Source organism: Rhamphochromis sp. 'chilingali' (assembly GCF_963969265.1).
Source record: "Rhamphochromis sp. 'chilingali' genome assembly, chromosome: 2".
NCBI classification, from domain to species: domain Eukaryota; kingdom Metazoa; phylum Chordata; class Actinopteri; order Cichliformes; family Cichlidae; genus Rhamphochromis; species Rhamphochromis sp. 'chilingali'.
In genome coordinates this window covers 69345575-69363151 of record NC_137930.1, presented here as the reverse complement: position 1 = coordinate 69363151, position 17577 = coordinate 69345575, and the positions used below count along the sequence as shown (strand labels likewise).

Below are 17577 nucleotides of genomic sequence, written 5' to 3'. Positions count from 1 at the left end.
CCACAAGAGGGAAATACAGTCTTCAGGATTCATGCGACTACCGTACATAATGTACATATTTGGATGGAGATGAACTACTGGAAATAACGCAGGCTAAAACCCAGTATAAGCTACGTTTGGTAGTTTTTAAGAATGTACATCTATTAGAGGAGCGAATGTAAGTCAGCCTTTTAACACAGATACAGTGATGCTAATTAGTGAGAAAAAAAGGAGCAAAGCAGGAAAAGAAAGAAAGAAAACAGAGAATGAGAAAGTCGTCTGTGAAGTCTGGGAGTAAAGGCAGAGAGATCCAGAAGGGCCTCACTGATCAGGGCCACAGCATTTTTTATTTACACACCCACAGACACACCAAAACATCTCTTATTTACCAGCTTACGTCTGCACTATTTATGGGGCGCTGGGGAGAGGCACAGAAGAGAGGAAGAGAGGAGAGGGGCTAAAATATGCATAGGGGCTGGTTCTTCTGGGACGGCGGCGGGGAGTCAGAGCGAGGGAGGAAGATGGGAAGGGAGAACGAAAAGATTTGAGTCTGTATGTGTCAGAGACAGAAGGATGTGAGCGATGGAGGAAGCCAGAACTTTGTATGCAAAGAGAGAGACGGAGAGAGGGGCTGAAGGAGTCAGAAGGGAGAGAGGATGATGCAGCGGCGTGTCCGTGCTGCAATTACCCTTGGGGTGCAACTGTGTGTGCACGTGTGTGCACGTGTGCGCAAACAGAGAGTGACATCATATGGCCCCTCGGAGGGGCTCAAAGAGGCCAAAGCCTTTGCTAGCCGGCCAACCAGCCTTCTTCATCCATCCATACCTCATTAAAACACGCACGCATACACACAAATGACATCTATTCCACTTACTCTCTCAGTTCCACGCGCGCACGCACACAGCTAGCAGTGGCATTAACTTCCATGCTTGTAGCTCTCCATCTCCCCCAGTCAGCCTTTCTGTCTAGCCCACTTAGAGAGACCTCCCATGGGGCAGTGGAGCTGTGGCAGGTCAGGCTCGGGCTTTTCACACACACACATACTCACACACACTTGGGTCAGGACCAAAGAGTAACAAGATGGATTTAGCACCAGTGCAACAGCCAAAGAGGAGGAAGGAGAAGGAGCTGGGAAAAGCTCAGCGAAGGTGATGAAGCAGACACCTTCTATGATCCATGTTGGAGCTCGATATGAGGCGAAGTGATGAGGCGAGATTAAACAGGAAACGAGTCTGATCTGAACTAAAAACGGGCTAAAATATTCATTTTAAATACGAGCATTGTAACGCGTTCTTCTTCTTCTTGTAACACCATGAAATTATGAGCAGGAAATGTTAAACACAAACATGTTCATGAGTTTAGCATGGAAGCGTCTGCCCGCGGCGCCTCCACACAACCAAACAACAATCGTGTCAATTCATCACTGTGAAGATCCTGTGACCTGGTCAGACGGCAGGAGAGAAATCATCTGGTATAAGTGTGTGTGTGTGTGTGTGTGTGTGTGTGTGTGTGTGTGTGTGTGTGCGTGTGCGTGTGCGTGCAGAGAACGAGGGAGGTGTGTGCGTGTGTGTGTGTGTGTGTGTGTGTGTGTGTGCGTGTGCGTGCAGAGAACGAGGGAGGTGTGTGCGTGTGCGTGCGTGTGCGAGCGTGTGTGTGCGTGTGTGTGCGTGCAGAGAACGAGGGAGGTGTGTGCGTGTGTGTGTGCGTGTGTGTGTGCGTGCAGAGAACGAGGGAGGTGTGTGCGTGCGTGTGCGAGCGTGTGTGTGCGTGCGTGTGTGTGTGTGCGTGCGTGTGCGTGCAGAGAACGAGGGAGGTGTGTGCGGTGCCTGTGTGGACATTAACCGACAGGGTCCAGCAGTCACCCTGCTGTTAAATGGACTGGCCAGCCATATGCCCACCACCACTGGCCTTATATCATTGCCATTTTGTGTGTGTGTATGTGTGTGTATGTGTGTGTGTGTGTGCGTGCGCAGGGTAGCTGGGCCTTGCCCAAACTCAAATAATCATGATTACAAAATGTTTTCTTTTTGTTTTTATGTGGCTGACTCTCTCAGTTATCGATGAAGCCAGCACATCAACATAATACATATGTTACTGCTTTTTTGACCGATCAAACGTTAGCTGTGTCATTCTGAGGGGACGGCCAATAAAGATGTAATATATGAAACAGAGAAACAGGAAATAGCACCAAGCAGACGTGTGATGGTGCTTCTGCAGGTTTTATGGAGACACACTGACCCACAAACAAAAATGAATTAAAACTGTAAATATTTAGTATTTTACGTGGGATTAAATCCTGTGTACGTCTCACGTACAGATCCGTCGATGTCACGATGTTTCACCGCTAACAGTAGCCATGTTTGACTTCTCAGCTGCCAAAGGCTTCAAGAAATGGACGATGACAGGAAGGTTTACATCATCACAGACCTGGCCACAGCTGGTCCAGGACCCACTCTGGGGTGACTTATATCCACTCATCTCTTTCACACACACACTCAGTGCGTCTGGACCCTAAAAACACGAAGCATGCCAGAAGCCTGCCGGGCCTCATGAGGAAAGATGGAAAAAGAGGGACAGAAGAACAGGAACTATGTGAAAGAGGAGATGTGACAGGACATACTGAAGTTAGTGGATGTTGAGGAACACTGAAAAGCGTTTGCCTTGTTTCGGATATTTGCGGATTACACCTTCTTGTACAGTTGCACAAAGTTCATTCACTACAGTGTGCTGCAGCAACGTCTGCACTATTCTAATAATTTACCTGGAGCAGTACACAGATGGGAAAATTAGGTCAATGTCAACACAGAGATAGAACGAGGGTGTCCTACCTGTAGTTCTGTCTGGAAAAAGAACTTCTGTGGACACTGGGAACAGTCGTAGATCTTGTCTTCCTGACCGTGGACAGCAAAAATGTGTTGCTGGAGCTTGTTGGCCTGCACAAACACTGAGAGAAGAAGAAACACAGAGCAGGTTACACAGTGTTTATTAGATGAGGTCCTCGTGTGTGAATCGATTCTAGAGGCTTCCTCGGTTCTGTCTGACCGGGTGGGGGACGGAGCAGTCGGCCTGCACCTGAAGGATAGAGAGCAGTCCTCTGAGGACGCCAGCGCGCACATCCTGGACAGAGACGACAGACTAGAGTGAAAGACGTTGTCCCCTAATCATGGGATTTTTGGGGAGCCGTTTTGTGTAAGTGCTGACCTGACTGTCATGTATTTGGCTCCATCTGTTTTGCTTCTATTAAGGACATCAAGGACAGCCCAGCCTCTCGCTGATGCCGAAGACACTCGCTGAGTTTGGCTGACGGTATAAAAAAAGAGTCAGTGGAAGGATAAACTTCAAAGCTGTTGTAATATGTGCTCGTCTCTCTTCAGGTTGTTACATAATAAATGTACATGCTGCCCATCACCTGAGGCAGTTACTTCTGCACGACAGTAAACCTTGTTTGTTCGTGTTTTTCACGATGTTCACATCTGGGCTTGTGTGGAATTTCATGCTGCCTTGACTGATGAGAGCTTTGGATGAGAAAGGACCCACAGGTGGTCTCATACAAAGGCTTCCCACCAGCCATGATGCATCTCAAGTAGGGCTGGGCCATATCATACCATTCACGGTAATACCGGTGTAATTTTGGCAACGATAGAAAAATGAAATATCGCGATAGAATATGGGTAAAACGCGCATGCGCAGTGCCTTTGTTTTCATACGCACATGTCGGAAAAAGCATGGCGGCGAAAGCAAATCGTTGAATGAAACAGATGAACCTGAACTGGTTTGTAAAAATGCTGCAGCTTCACTGGTGTGGAACTGGTTTGGCTTTCGTCCGTCAGATACACAACAAAGCACTATTTTTGGTAGCGCATGCTAGCGGGCCGTCGTTATTACCGTGTTGTTTGGAAAATACGGCGCACTTAAAATCAATCCTTTGATTTTTCTGAAAGTCGACAGAGCCCCTTATAACCCCGTGTGCCTCATGTATGAACTCTGGTTGTGTTTACTGACCTCGAAACGATTTTATGTACACGGCGCTCGAAAATCTGTCAGATGTTTCAGTACGTCTTTGCTAAGCTACGAAGCCGCACCGCTTGATGGATTTTCGGAGCATTACGGCTATCGTAGGCGGAGCCTCGCGGAGTGATACGTACTGTGCTTCAACATAATATTACCGTACTGTGTGTGTTTAACCTCTTTTTAAGTGTTGTGGATATTATACATGGTTATGCTGAGGATGTGTCGGCCAGTTTCCACTGGAAACGCCTTTTGGTTAAACTGTCAACGAGGAATTTGCACTGTTACATTTTTATATAACATTAATGCACATAAAAAACAGCTGCTTGTTTAAGTGAAAATACATTGATGGGGTTTTTTTTGCACTAATAAAGTTGTGGAGTCGTAAAGTATTTTGTCTCGTGTCAATTATATCGTCAGTTATATCGTTATCACAAATTTTCAAATGTATATGGTTAGGGTTGCCAACAGTCCCTTAAAAAACAGAATCGTCCCGTATTTAGAAACAAAAGTACACGTCCCGTATTGAGCTAATAAGGGACGCACTTTGTCCCGTAATACAGTGAGAATCAAAAGTAGTCTATAAATGTTAATGGAATTAGCGCTTTGTTTGAAAACATAATTCCCAGCCCCTCTCCTGCTTTGTGACCAATGAGCTGACAGCACACTTATGACAATTCGAGTATGACAATTCAGATTACCGCTCATCTCATTGGTCGAGGAAAGGTCGCTTACGGAGAAAATACCGGAAGACAACAGATGACCACAACAAGAAGCATGGCCAACAGGGGAACAAACGCCGACACTGCGGTGCAAGTCTCGGACGACAGTACACCTAAAGCTGGGCAGACACTGTGCGATTTTTTCAGTCGCGTTATTCAGCTCCTGCTCAAACTGCACGATTGACTCGCAGGGGTTAGAAGTTGGTAGGTCACGATGCAGGTCTCACACTATACCGCCCGATGCTCTGATGCGACCTGAGTGCTCACACTGTGCCTCCATAACATGAAGGTTATAACAGAAAATCTGTCGCTCGCTCTCTCTCTCTGTCTTTCACTCACACAGACACACCACCACCATCAACTTTGCTAAATTGCTAATGAAAAACATTGATCAGGCAGCTGTGACTGAGCAGCATGTAGATCCAATTATTTTCATGGTTGTTGTGGTCGTGATAATTTTGTGATGCCACATCGAAAAGGCTCGGATGAGCTTTCCAAAGTTCTACAAGTTGTGCCTCCATCGCTTGTGTCCAGATCACACGCTGCACAGCTGTGCTGCTCCGTCTTTTTCACTGACATTTGTGTTTGCGCGTGCGCAGTGTGACAAACTGCGGTGACACCCTCACGACCAAGCGATTGATGATCGGGAGCTGGTCGTGAGGTGTCAATCGCTTCTCGTTACACCACGTATACTACACGATGCACGACGCAGTATATGTGGGGCAGGAGACGGCAGGAGTCCAGCATTATGCTGGGCTCACACTGTGCGATTTTTGGCCCATTTTGAGACGATTTTTGAGTCGTGCGACCGTTTTGGCGATCGGCCCGATTTTGGCCTTCATCGTGCGTCGTGCATCGTGTAGTATACGTGGGGTAACGAGAAGCGATTAACACCTCACGACCAGCTCCCGATCATCAATCGCTTGGTCGTGAGGGTGTCACCGCAGTTTGTCACACTGCGCACGCGCAAACACAAATGTCAGTGAAAAAGACGGCGCAGCACGGCAGTGCAGCGTGTGATCTGGACACAAGTGATGGAGGCACAACCTGTAGAACCATCCGAGCCTTTTCGATGTGGCCTCACAAAATTATCACGACCACAACAACCATGAAAATAATTGGATCTACATGCTGCTCAATCACAGCTGCCTGATCATGTTTTTCATTAGCAATTTAGCAAAGTTGATGGTGGTGGTGTGTCTGTGTGAGTGAAAGACAGAGAGAGCGAGCGACAGATTTTCTGTTATAACCTTCATTTTATGGACGCACAGTGTGACTCAGGTCGCATCAGAGCATCGGGTCGTATAGTGTGAGACCCTGCATCGTGACCTATGAACTTCTAACCCCTGCGAGTCAATCGTGCAGTTTGAGCAGGAGCTGAATAACGCGACAGAAAAAAATCGCACAGTGTCTGCCCAGCTTAAGCCCAGCATTAGAGCAGCAATGTTTGTTCCCCTCAGAGAAAGGGAAGAATGGGAAAAGGAAAACACCTGGCTGGAAAAAGTTAATATGGGCATGTGCAGTGAATATCAGCGCTATGTGGCCAGAAGTGTGATAATATAATTTGTTTTGTGTAATAAACAACTGCAAGGATAGATGATTACAACAAATAGATGACTAATACATAAAAGTAATACATAGATGAATAATGATGATGAGTTATGATGCGTAATCATGGGAACAAGCGGGTTTACAAACAGGAGCAGCTGATTAGCTTTAGAAAAGCTGAAATAATATTTCAACTGAAGCCAATTGTACTAAATGCACTAAATGTGCACAGTTACAAGAATATTTTTCGTTCTATTGCTTTCTATTAAGTTAAGCATGACAGGCTTCTGTTTAAGAAAGAGACCTGTTTTACTGTGTTAATGTTGTCATTTTGAGCTAAAAATAAATGGCTAAATGATCATTTGTTTCCCATATGGTCATATCACAAACAATATGCATCTGCTTAAATCAACTTCAAGTCAAATGGTTAAAAATAATTTCACACACAAAAAAAGAGCTAGAAAATTCACCACAGTGGGAAGGGTGAAGACAACTGGGTCGCCCGGCCCTGGCCACGAGGTGTCCCTTATTTATTTTTCGGGGAGTTGGCAACCCTAATGGTGATAAATATTTTTGGTCATATCGCCCTGCTCTCAATCATCCAGGTGAGTAAATCCCAAAAGGTTGATCGAATTGATCTGGACGTAGCGTTTTCAGTGTCACTCGACAGGTGACCAACATGTCCTTACAAACAGCACATGTGCACAGTGATTCAGCGAGTTTCAGTCATTGTGCACATGTGCTGCTTAAAAGGAAACGTTGGTCATCTGGATGATGAAGAAACGTTTCTCCCACTGGTAACGTCCGGATGAACAGGATCATCCTTTTACGATTCCCATCAGTCAGTTAACGTATGCAACCAAACAGAAGTCCAGCTGCCTTCTAATTAACTGGTTAGGATTAACCAGTGATTACTGGGACTCAAAGATATCTCACCACTGATGGCAGTGACCTGAAGGGGAAGTCCAGCTACGTGTGGGTAAGGTGTCAAATTCAGGCTGTATTACTAAACTTTACACGTCGGCCTAGTCGTGACTCAGGGCACTCAAAGTTGTCCTACATGATCATGTTTTGGGAGAGTAAGAATCAAAACTGACACTTAGCATACACTATAAATACTAGAGATGGACCGATCCGATATTACGTATCGGTATCGGTCCGATACTGACCTAAATTACTGGATCGGATATCGGAGAAAAATAAAAAATGTAATCCGATCCATTAAATATCACGAAAGCACCTCACAAAACTTGCAACACGCCGTAACTCACCTCAGAACGTTAGCACGTCGGAGCAGTATGCATCACGTGATAGAGCGGCGGTGGCATGCGGGACCTGTCGGTGGTCTGGATAGCATTTGGAGCTTCGCTAGCAACCCGGCATTTCATCTCCGACAAAGTTATCCCCGAGAGAAGTAAAGCAAGTGTGTAAGTCCATCTCTGAATGTTTGTAAAGCATTCCTGCATTAAGCTTACCAAACGATATATGGAGTGACTGCCTCTCTCTCTCTCTTCTTGCTGCGACTTCAATCATGAAACTGCTTAATGATCAGCTGATCGGCTTTTCTGTCGCGAGTCCGTCTCTCTGGTTTGTTTTTGGCCCACTTTGCACCAGAAAGAGGAAACCAGCGGCTGAACAACAGCAGCACGTTTAAGCTTGATCAGCTGTTGTTAGAATGTATTTAATATTACTTTCTACTCCAGGATCTTTTTCTACGTAGCTGACGGCTGGTAACTGTGCAGGGGCGGATCTAGCAAAGTTTAGCCAGGGGGGCCGATAGGGCATTAACTGGGAAAAGGGGGCACAAAGACATACTTTTCTTTCTTATTCTCATTTAAAATGTCGAGCTTTTAATAAATAATTATCTGACACCCAAAGTTTTAATTTGATGTAAAATGTATAGAAGTCCATTACTGTATATAGTAACTGTTAAGTCTAATATACCCTAGTAAGCTATAGTACTTTTTACTTTGGGAAGGTACCATCTGTGCAGTCTGCAATTTTGTTGAAGAAAGATGTTGAATCTATTTAATATTTCTTGAAAAATAATTGATTTCTGTGCATTTTTTTTCACACTGCATCAAATTAAGGTTGATTACATTGATTAAGCATCATGAGGTGGAGCGTGAGGGGTGGTTCCCTATTTTTTATTTATTTATTTTTGTTGTTGCTGGGAGTTGGAACCCTATTAGTTAGGTTGCTTAATATTTATGCTAAGTACTCTTTAAAATACCAGAATAGGGAGGATGGTGTAGGTTTAAGTTTATTAGATTGATCAGTATTGCTGAACTATGAAATATTTTTTTTTGCATACAGGTATAACAGAATAGCTTTAGTGTAGTTGTTGTTTTAAACTTGAGTATGAACTTATACAAAATGCAGCAAGATATTTAAAAAAAACAGTTTTGTTGATTAAAAAACACTATATCGGATTCATATCGGTATCGGCAGATATCCAAATTTATGATATCGGTATCGGACATAAAAAAGTGGTATCGTGCCATCTCTAATAAATACCCCCCCAACCACAGTCAAATACATCCAAAGCCAATGAAGGTTGACTGGAAAGGACGGAACATATAAGACGGAGTAAAGCAGTAGAAGGAACGAGAGAAAACAGGAAGCGCTGTCCTCAGAGACCGTGTGCTATTTATCAATAAATTATCTCTCCTTTTTTTAACTTCCGCGCCGTCTCACACACTTTTTTCCTTCTTTCTCTTCCCTTTGTTTCAGTAAACTTTTGGTTTTCGCTGTGAGTGTGTATGTGTTGAATTATTAAGCCTCCCCACAGGAGTGGTGCCCATCTTACTAATTCATAAGCCACCAAGGAATAGAGTTAAAGTTTAAAGCGTTTGTGTGTACCTGGGGGGTAGGCACACAACACAAGACAAACTCAACAACCGAGAGAGGGAAAGAGAGCAACGGAGAGCCAGGCACAGAGAGGGAGATGGAACGAGAAGAAGCAAAAGCAAAGGTGCTGACTTAGTTTCTCCTAAAATAGGTGCTGAATGAGAGTGTGAACACCGCAGGCCTAATGTGGTCATCCAGCATTTTGTTTCTGCCCTCCAGTGTATTGCAAAGGCTGAAAGTACTCCATATTTGGAGACATTACTGTGTTCACATCTGCACACACACACTTCTGGTAGGGGCTTCTTTAGCTGCGGCGCCCTGCTGCGGGATCACTCCCACAGTTTGAAATGTTAAAACAATGAATATTGCAAAATCTGAAATGCCAAAGCCGTTCCAGCACATTTACTGAGCGCGACGCAGAGAGAGACAGCTCTGAGCCGCAGCAGGTACAGCAGCTGATAAGGATGATTCAAGTGCAGATATTAACTTTACCAGGCTGAGCACACCCCTTTGGCTTTCAGACGGTTTTATTTAGCACACAATAAAACACAAAACAGCGAGGACATTTTTCTTTTCGCCATTGCTGATGGCGAAGCATCTGTACAAGCACAGCTGTAAATCTTCACCAACACGAAGAACAACAGTCACCTGTCGTGTACGTCATCAAACTGATGACGTTTAAAATCAAAGCAGACTTTGGACACAAGAGAAAAGGACTCGTCTGTGCTCTCGTCCTTGAAGGTAAATGTGTGAGTTTGCCTCTCACCTGTGAAGCAGACGGGACACTTGAAGGTACCTCCCATGCCTTCGAAGCTGTGCTCTATCAGGTGGCAAAGCAGCTTGGCAGGTGAATCAAACATCTGGTTACACAGCTTGCACTCATGATTGATGCCTTCCTCTGCAAATAGGAGACAGACACGCGTGTGGAGGCCGGATTAGACGACATAACACGGGAACACATGACATGATATCAGAATATTCATACAACATGCACGGTGGATGTTTTCTGTGTGCTCTGTCAGATATGCACACAATGGCTTTAGACTGTTTACCATTCCAGTATTTATAACAAGGAATTTATAATAAGTAATATCAGCGAAATGATGGGAGGCTGTAGTTTGAGCAGAATTGAAAGGACAATGTACGGAAAACTGAACTGAGAGACATTATCCTGCTCACGCTCCGAGAAGAACCAAAATCTTTCCCAGCTGGTAATTGCCTGTCTTCCCCATCGGGTTTGGGGATGATCTACCCCTCCTACAGCTATCCCTTGCCTCCCTCTGTCCTCATTATCTGTCCTTCCCCACTGCAGTCACTCATCCATCCCTCACTCACCCATTCCTTCCTCTGTGTCCCCCTTCGTCTCTCTTGGTCCATCACTCTCTGATTAATTGGTACGGTTTCCAATTCGCACTCCGTGCGACTTATTTTCACGTACAGTATTCGGATTTCCTGTGTAAGACTTGGTCACGCCTTACATTTTGTATCAAATTCAAATTAAGATTGATCGGTTTGTGACAGCCGCTAACGGTGCTCCATAGCTCATCACAGCAGCACTGTAGTATAGATGAGAGATAAGGAGCTCGCTGCGTAAACATAAAGAGTTCTGAACGGAGATTAAATGTAAATATCATCGAGCTTCATCACACGAGCAGACGTCATCAGCCTTCGTCCTCTCTAAGGATCATAGCAGTGTTACTGCGTCTATTTTAAGATGGCGTGAGTGACATCACAACACCCACGGTGAAAGGTGGGCGTGCACCCCTTGACGATCAGGTCTCCTGCCCGTTGTCCTTATCACCATTGTACCACACAGGACAGACGCCCCAGTCGCCCACACACACACAAGCACACCAGAGGCCCGCCCTGCCCGGAGACATCAGATGGCGTCTTCTGTGGGGCAATCTGTGACCTCCTGAGGAACCGCACACACGTACACACAAACATGCGAACGCACAGAGCGCGCGATCTGTGTCTTTTCCCTCGTTTGTCACTTATCTCGTGTCCTGTAAGTGCAAACGTCCACACACACACACCGACACGGCAAAAGAGTCTGTGGAAGTTCAGCGTCAGAGCTGCAGGGGATCGCAAGGTTAATAACGTCTTCAATCACACATCCATGACACCCATACTGACTAATACACACAAACATGCACACACAGATTCCTATCTCTCTGTGCCTCAAAGGCCGACACGAGGGTGCCCTAATCCCGTCTCAATAGCCACGGGGGAGAGTGTGTGTGTGTGTGTGTGTGTGTGCGCCACATGGGCTTATGTGAATGAGATGGTATGCTCCGTGGACCCCAAACATCCCCGTTCCCCCGCACACACACAAACCTCAAAGGCTGCTGGGTTGTGTGGGGCGCCAGAGTGTCCGAGACACACTGAGACAGATAGAGGTTCATTATCATTTACTAGGAGATTGAACCAGCAGGAGAGAGTCACACGGAGCGAGGCGCACAGAGAGAGAGAGGCGTGTGCGGCTCTACCAGCTGAATCAATCGTCACATTTTCATTATTTCCTTAAAAGGACGCCTTTATTTAACAATGCATCATTTCAGCTGTACAGAAGGTGATACGGAGGCAGAGGGCCAACGCTGTAAGTAATGCCTACGCGTCAGTGAGCTCAGCATGTGTGCGCTTGTGTGCACGTGCGCGCTTGTGTGCATGTGTATTGGGGGGCTCTGTCGAAGCCACTTTAAAGCTCGTGTCCTCAGTGGGGGCAAAGCTCTCTTCAGAAGTCGCCTCGCACTCTCCCACGCTGCCAGGATCAGAGGGAGCGGTCAAACATCAGCCACCCTCTCATGTACACAATGATGAGTCCAACATCAGCGCTGCTCCAGGTTATTGTGCAGTTGTTGCAGTTACACAAACACACATCGTTGCACAAATCAAGCAAAGTCGTTATGTTTCTGTCGAGTTGACAGGTGGGTGGGGAATTTCTTTTTAATCTAAGGCATCAACCAGGGTTGTAAAACGCATTATTCCCTCATGATGTGATCATCTTCTTTTCTGGATTTAGCCAATAACGCTCGTATTTTATCAGCCAGTAAAAAGGACTGTTTGATTCGATAAGCACAGATGACGTCAACAAAAACAGAATTACAAAAGAAACCTTTGAAGCTAATTATTGGTCAATCAAATGTAGGGAGGGTGAAAAACAGGGGCCAAAAAATACGAAACTAGAGAAAGAGAGGGCGGCAAAACGCACAAAGAGAGAGAGAACTGAGGGGAAACAGTGAGGTGCAGAGAGATAATTGGGCTGTCCGGCACAAGGGCATGGAGAGAGGCCTCCATCGCCCGTGTGTGTGTCCCATGAAAGAGTTCTCTTTTCTGACAAATACATTGTTTTGATCAGTGTGTGTGTGGGGACCACTGTCTCTGTGTGCTGTCCCCCTCTGAGACACAGTCCGTGTGTGAGTGTATGTGACCCATAGTGAGATGACAGAGTCATAGAGCATCCTGCCGCTACGCTTTGTCTCACAGAGTGCATTTGATCCACCACCGCACACACACGCACACACAGACACACAACCCTGGGAGGCCTGTGCTGGGACAGAGAACACAGGGGAGAGCGGGATGAGAGGGAGAGAGGCAGGGTGAAGGTTAGGACTCTGAGTTTGTTACCACCCAACACAAAATTAACTTTTCTCTGCTTTTTAAATGCACATCAAAGCAAATCTATGCTTTCAACGGTAAACCAGTTATTGGTGGAACATTTAATCGCACTCTTTAAATAAATGTCATGCTGCTATACTGTCATTTAGAAATGTGCGTTGTCGAACATGTATTCTGCCATGTGTCAGGAGCTCTGTCTCCTGTCTGTAATCGTACATTTATCTAACAGCATTCGATTAGCATATCAGACAGACAGAAGGACAGAAAGACAGCACAGCTACAGCGTGATCACACACGAGACAACGCTGGAACCGCGCACACAACAGCTGCTAAAGTTTCGCCTCAAAGAGGAAATATTAGCAAGCGAGCAAACAGTGTGAGTGCAGTATGTGTGGATGGGCAGAAGGCAGCAACAAGGAGGGACACAAGTCCAAACTGCAGCCACACTCATCATTACAATTCCTCCAACACAACCTCCCCACTGCTCGTGTTCTCCCTCAGTCTCATTGTGTTGTTACCCACCTCTCTCTCTCGGCTAATTGACGAGAGGAGAAGGACCAGGTGGCATCATACCCGTCACACACACACACACGCACGCACGCACACACACGCGCACGCACGCACGCACGCACGCACGCACACACACACACACGCACACACACACACGCACGCACGCACGCACGCACGCACGCACACACACGCGCACGCACACACACACACGCACGCACACACACGCGCACGCACACACACACACGCACACACACACACACGCACGCACACACATGCACACGCACGCACGCACACACGCACGCACGCACGCACACACACACACGCACGCACACACACACACACACGCACGCACACACACACACACACGCACGCACGCACGCACACACACACACACACACATAAATGAGCTCCTTGGTTTGTGTTGGGGGGTGACTCCTTAAGGCGCTGCCTCTCCTCTCACATGCTGCACACAGCTACGTGCATACACAAATATCTTAACCCTTTCTTAGTCTCGGCTGGGGACTCCTGTGGGTGCCCGGCCCCCACACCTTGCACCGTCCCCTCCCTCTCTCTGTGAATAGCTGCTGGGGGTCTCTGGGGTATCTACCTTCCATTACTGGCCTTCCCCGTTCCTGTCAACCCCCCCATCCCCAAACTATATGAATGTGGATGTGTGTGTGAGAGCAGTAAATTGTGTGTGTGTGTTTGGTCCCTGGTGGTGTAAAGGCCATAAACCAAGCCAGGCGACTGATGGGGAGGACGGCAAGAGAGAGGCAGCGAGATAAAGGGAAGGAAGGCTGTGGAGAGGAAAGGAGAGATGACGGGACGGACGGGGATAGAGCAACAGAGGCGTCGGGAGAAAGAAGAGAGCAGTGGACGGAAGGAGGAGGAGGAGGAGGAGTATGCACCTCTCTGGGGGGCTCGCTCAAGGTGTGTTTCCATGGCAACCAGGGGCAGGGGGGGGCGATGCGCGGGGTGTGAGCTTGACCCATTGGTAGTGTGGGGGCTGGAGAATACACACATGCACACACACTCGTAGAAACACACAACCTGCTGCAGTGCTGGAGGGGTCCCAAGAGTGCCCCCACCTTTACTCACCCTCTCTCTCATACACACAAACACACACACAGAGGAAGAATGCTGCAGTGCTGAGGTCCCGCGAGTACACAACACCCACACACAGTCTCCCTCCCTCCTCTCATCTTCCATTTTCCCTGTTTCCATCACTCTCTCTGTGAGGTAACTGTTAATATTTTCATCATTTGTTTACTCCTCATCTGACTCTGTGGATTTTTTACATACTGCTGAATGAAGATGGGATGCTGAGCTACAACGCCCGATCTGTGCATTTAAACACATCCAGTCTGCTTTCAAACGTTTGAAGGCACCATCTCTCACAAACGCGTGATGGAGACGGTAAAAGTGCCCGGCGCAGTGTCTGCGCGCCTTTGGTAGTTGGGCTTCCTAGTCCCTGTTCATCAAAGCCAAGCTGCTCCTGAAAGGTTAAAGTTCAGACAACGAGTAGCACAAACCACCCGCCATAATGCGCGCGCACACACACACACACACACACACACACACACACACACACACACACACACACACACACACACACACACACACACACACACGTCTGGTTTGCTATCCTCGTGGGGTCCTCCCATTGACATAATGCTTTCCCTAGCCCCTTACCCTAACAATCAAAAATGAGTGGCTAACCCTCACCCAATTGTAATCTTGACACTAAAACCACATTTGAGTCTTCAACCCTGTGGGGACCTGAAGGCTGGTCCCCACCAAGATAGGGAAACCGGTGTACACACACACACACACACAGTAGCCTGTTAGCCTAATGCAGATACATCATGATTTGGTTATTACCTTTCAGTTCTATGGACTCATTCATGGTGTCTGCAGGTGTACTGTGGGGTTGATGGTGACAGTGGGCTGTGGGCAGAAACACTCAACTCTCACCTTTTTGACAGACACATAAAGAGGAAACAAAAGAAAGGAGTGATGCTCTTTAAGTGCAACATGGGCCCAACTTTGGGCTTTTTTGGAAGTAAGGGCGCACTGGAATTTATGAACTACTCGTCTTTATACAAGAGAGAGTTTATACAAGAGAACAGGTAACAGCTCAACGCTTTACGTGAGACAAAGATGAATGAATGGTTATCCTCGTCCCTCCTTCTGCTCCTTCGCTCTGGACACGGTCAGACCCCGCAATCACCGTTTTCAGCAAAAACACTCGTTCTCACACATTAATACACAAACACAAGCAGACAGACGTATTATTGGCAGACGGGAGCAGCATATGGCGATGACCAGTTTGTGCACAAATTGAGCATATTTGTGTAGTGCAAAAGTGCATGTGTGTCTTGGAAGGAGACTGTGTGCATAATGTGCGTGTGTGTGTTTGTGTATAGCAGCTTGGATTTTCCCTATCAGATTACATAACAGTAGGAAGCTGGAGCGCTCGGTCCTGCCGAAGCCAAGAGCCTTCTCGCTAACACACACTCGCATGTGCGTAGATTTCCACAGACACGCACACAGAGCGTACGTCGCTGCCGTCTCACTGGTTGTGGGTTATTAAGGGATACAGTTACATTATGAACGCATGACTTTATTAGCGTCTGCTAAGCTGCGCTCATATGTTTTTGTAGCAATAAGAAAATGAAAGGTTTTTGTACTCGTGAAAAACGTGATTTTTTTACTGAATGAATTTTTAAAAGTTGTCTGTTTCGCGTCATAAAAGGTCTCAAATATTTGAATCTTAATGCTTAAAATAAAAGTAAAGGAATGCAAAGAAGTGAGTGACACCAGCTGCACTACGAGATGCACATCGCACTGAAGCAGCGGCTTCTTTGTTGCTCGTGAGAGGAGATGTTAAAGCAGCGCTTTGATACTGAAACCCTGCACAGAGTTACAGACACGCCAGCAGACGACGCTCAGTGTCATCTGGAGAGCACTTGACTGTAACAACAAGCAGCTGACATGTAAGTCTTTGTATTAGCATATGTAATTAGACTTTAATTAATATTCAGGAGAGGTGCACACATCATCGCTCCGGCCTTGGAATCATTGCTCAGGACTTTCACAGGAAAACAGGGAATTACCGCTTTCTCCAATAAGCACACAGAAAGCTAGTAACACACTCGCACACACACACGCACGCACCTCTTTTTAGCTCGTTAGCAGGGATGAGAGTAATGAATGCAGAGTATATTTGTGTTTAGAATCTTAATTGAAAGCTTGAAAGTGGCCAAGAGGGAATAAGCCTAATCACTGTGTGTGAATAAACCATCAACACACACACACGCACAGACACACACACACGCCTGCCACTCCCTTGGACAACATTTAAAAGTGAAGTACCTGTCATTCTCCAGTCGTCCATTCTACCCTCACTCCTCCTGCTTTTTCCACGCTCGCTCCGTTCTCCCATCTGTTTACATATGTAAAACACAACTACAGCCCCCTGGATGCACATCGTCAGTGTGTGTGTGTTAATCTGTTTGTGTTTTGATGCTAGTTAAAGCTATAGCAGACATCCACAAGGACTTATAAAGGAGTTTATTGTGGGTTAGGGCACGTCCTTAATTAATTACTGGTATTTTTATTTTTTCTGCAGGTGTTTTTTATTCAGTCGCAGCCTTTGCTGGAATATTGTGAGCATGTGATCCACATCTCATGGAAAAGAATCCATTTACAGCACGCAGGCAAAGTGAGTGACCTGTGAGAAAGGCCGGCTGTGGGTCGGACCGCACAGCGCAGGTCTCAGGTAAATATCTGAAAGGCACGTTTAGATTAGAAAACACACACACGCACAATCATCAGTCTTCACAGGTTAAAAAGCATGTCTGTATCCAAGGCTAATCACCAAGGCAACTGTAATCAAGGCTCTGATCTAGTTGTCAAGGTGATGGAGAGAGGGTCACCCCTGACCGTCTTTTCTCTGAATGACTCTGTTTTTCAAACTGCTATTGATTTATATAGACACGGATATTAGAGTTTAAAATCCACGGCTGTGCGTGTGTTACGCAGAGAGAGACAACAACGCCACAACGACGCAAAATGACGGCAAGTGCGATGGTTAAAAATTCAATAACCGCCCATTTTTGGGGGGAAATCTAAAAAAAATGTGTGACTGTGTTTACCTACCCACATCTAATCCTATCCTGCTGTTTAGTGGTGTGTGTGTGTGTGTGTGTGTGTGTGTGTGTGTGTGTGTGTGTGTGTGTGTGTTTCTTTAATCTGTGCTCCCAGGGGAAGTCAGGGGGAGCTAGTAGGCTTATCCTCGCTGCATCTCTGCATCCAAATACCACTAAAAAGCTCAACTCCA

At 46.4% G+C, this 17577-nt stretch overlaps 1 protein-coding gene across 5 annotated transcripts in view; it reads right to left on the bottom strand.

Moving 5' to 3' along the window:
- znf423 (zinc finger protein 423) overlaps positions 1-17577 on the bottom strand; it is a 132622-nt gene that overhangs the window by 8991 nt on the left and 106054 nt on the right. For 4 of the 5 annotated variants that reach the window (XM_080867898.1, XM_080867899.1, XM_080867897.1 and 1 more), the window contains 2 exons: positions 9874-10005; positions 2808-2923 (listed from right to left, as the gene is read on the bottom strand). In XM_080867898.1, coding sequence (XP_080724024.1) covers positions 2808-2923; positions 9874-10005 — 248 coding nt within the window. The remainder of the gene's footprint in view (positions 1-2807; positions 2924-9873; positions 10006-17577) is intronic. The other variant, XM_080867900.1, reaches the window with a different exon arrangement.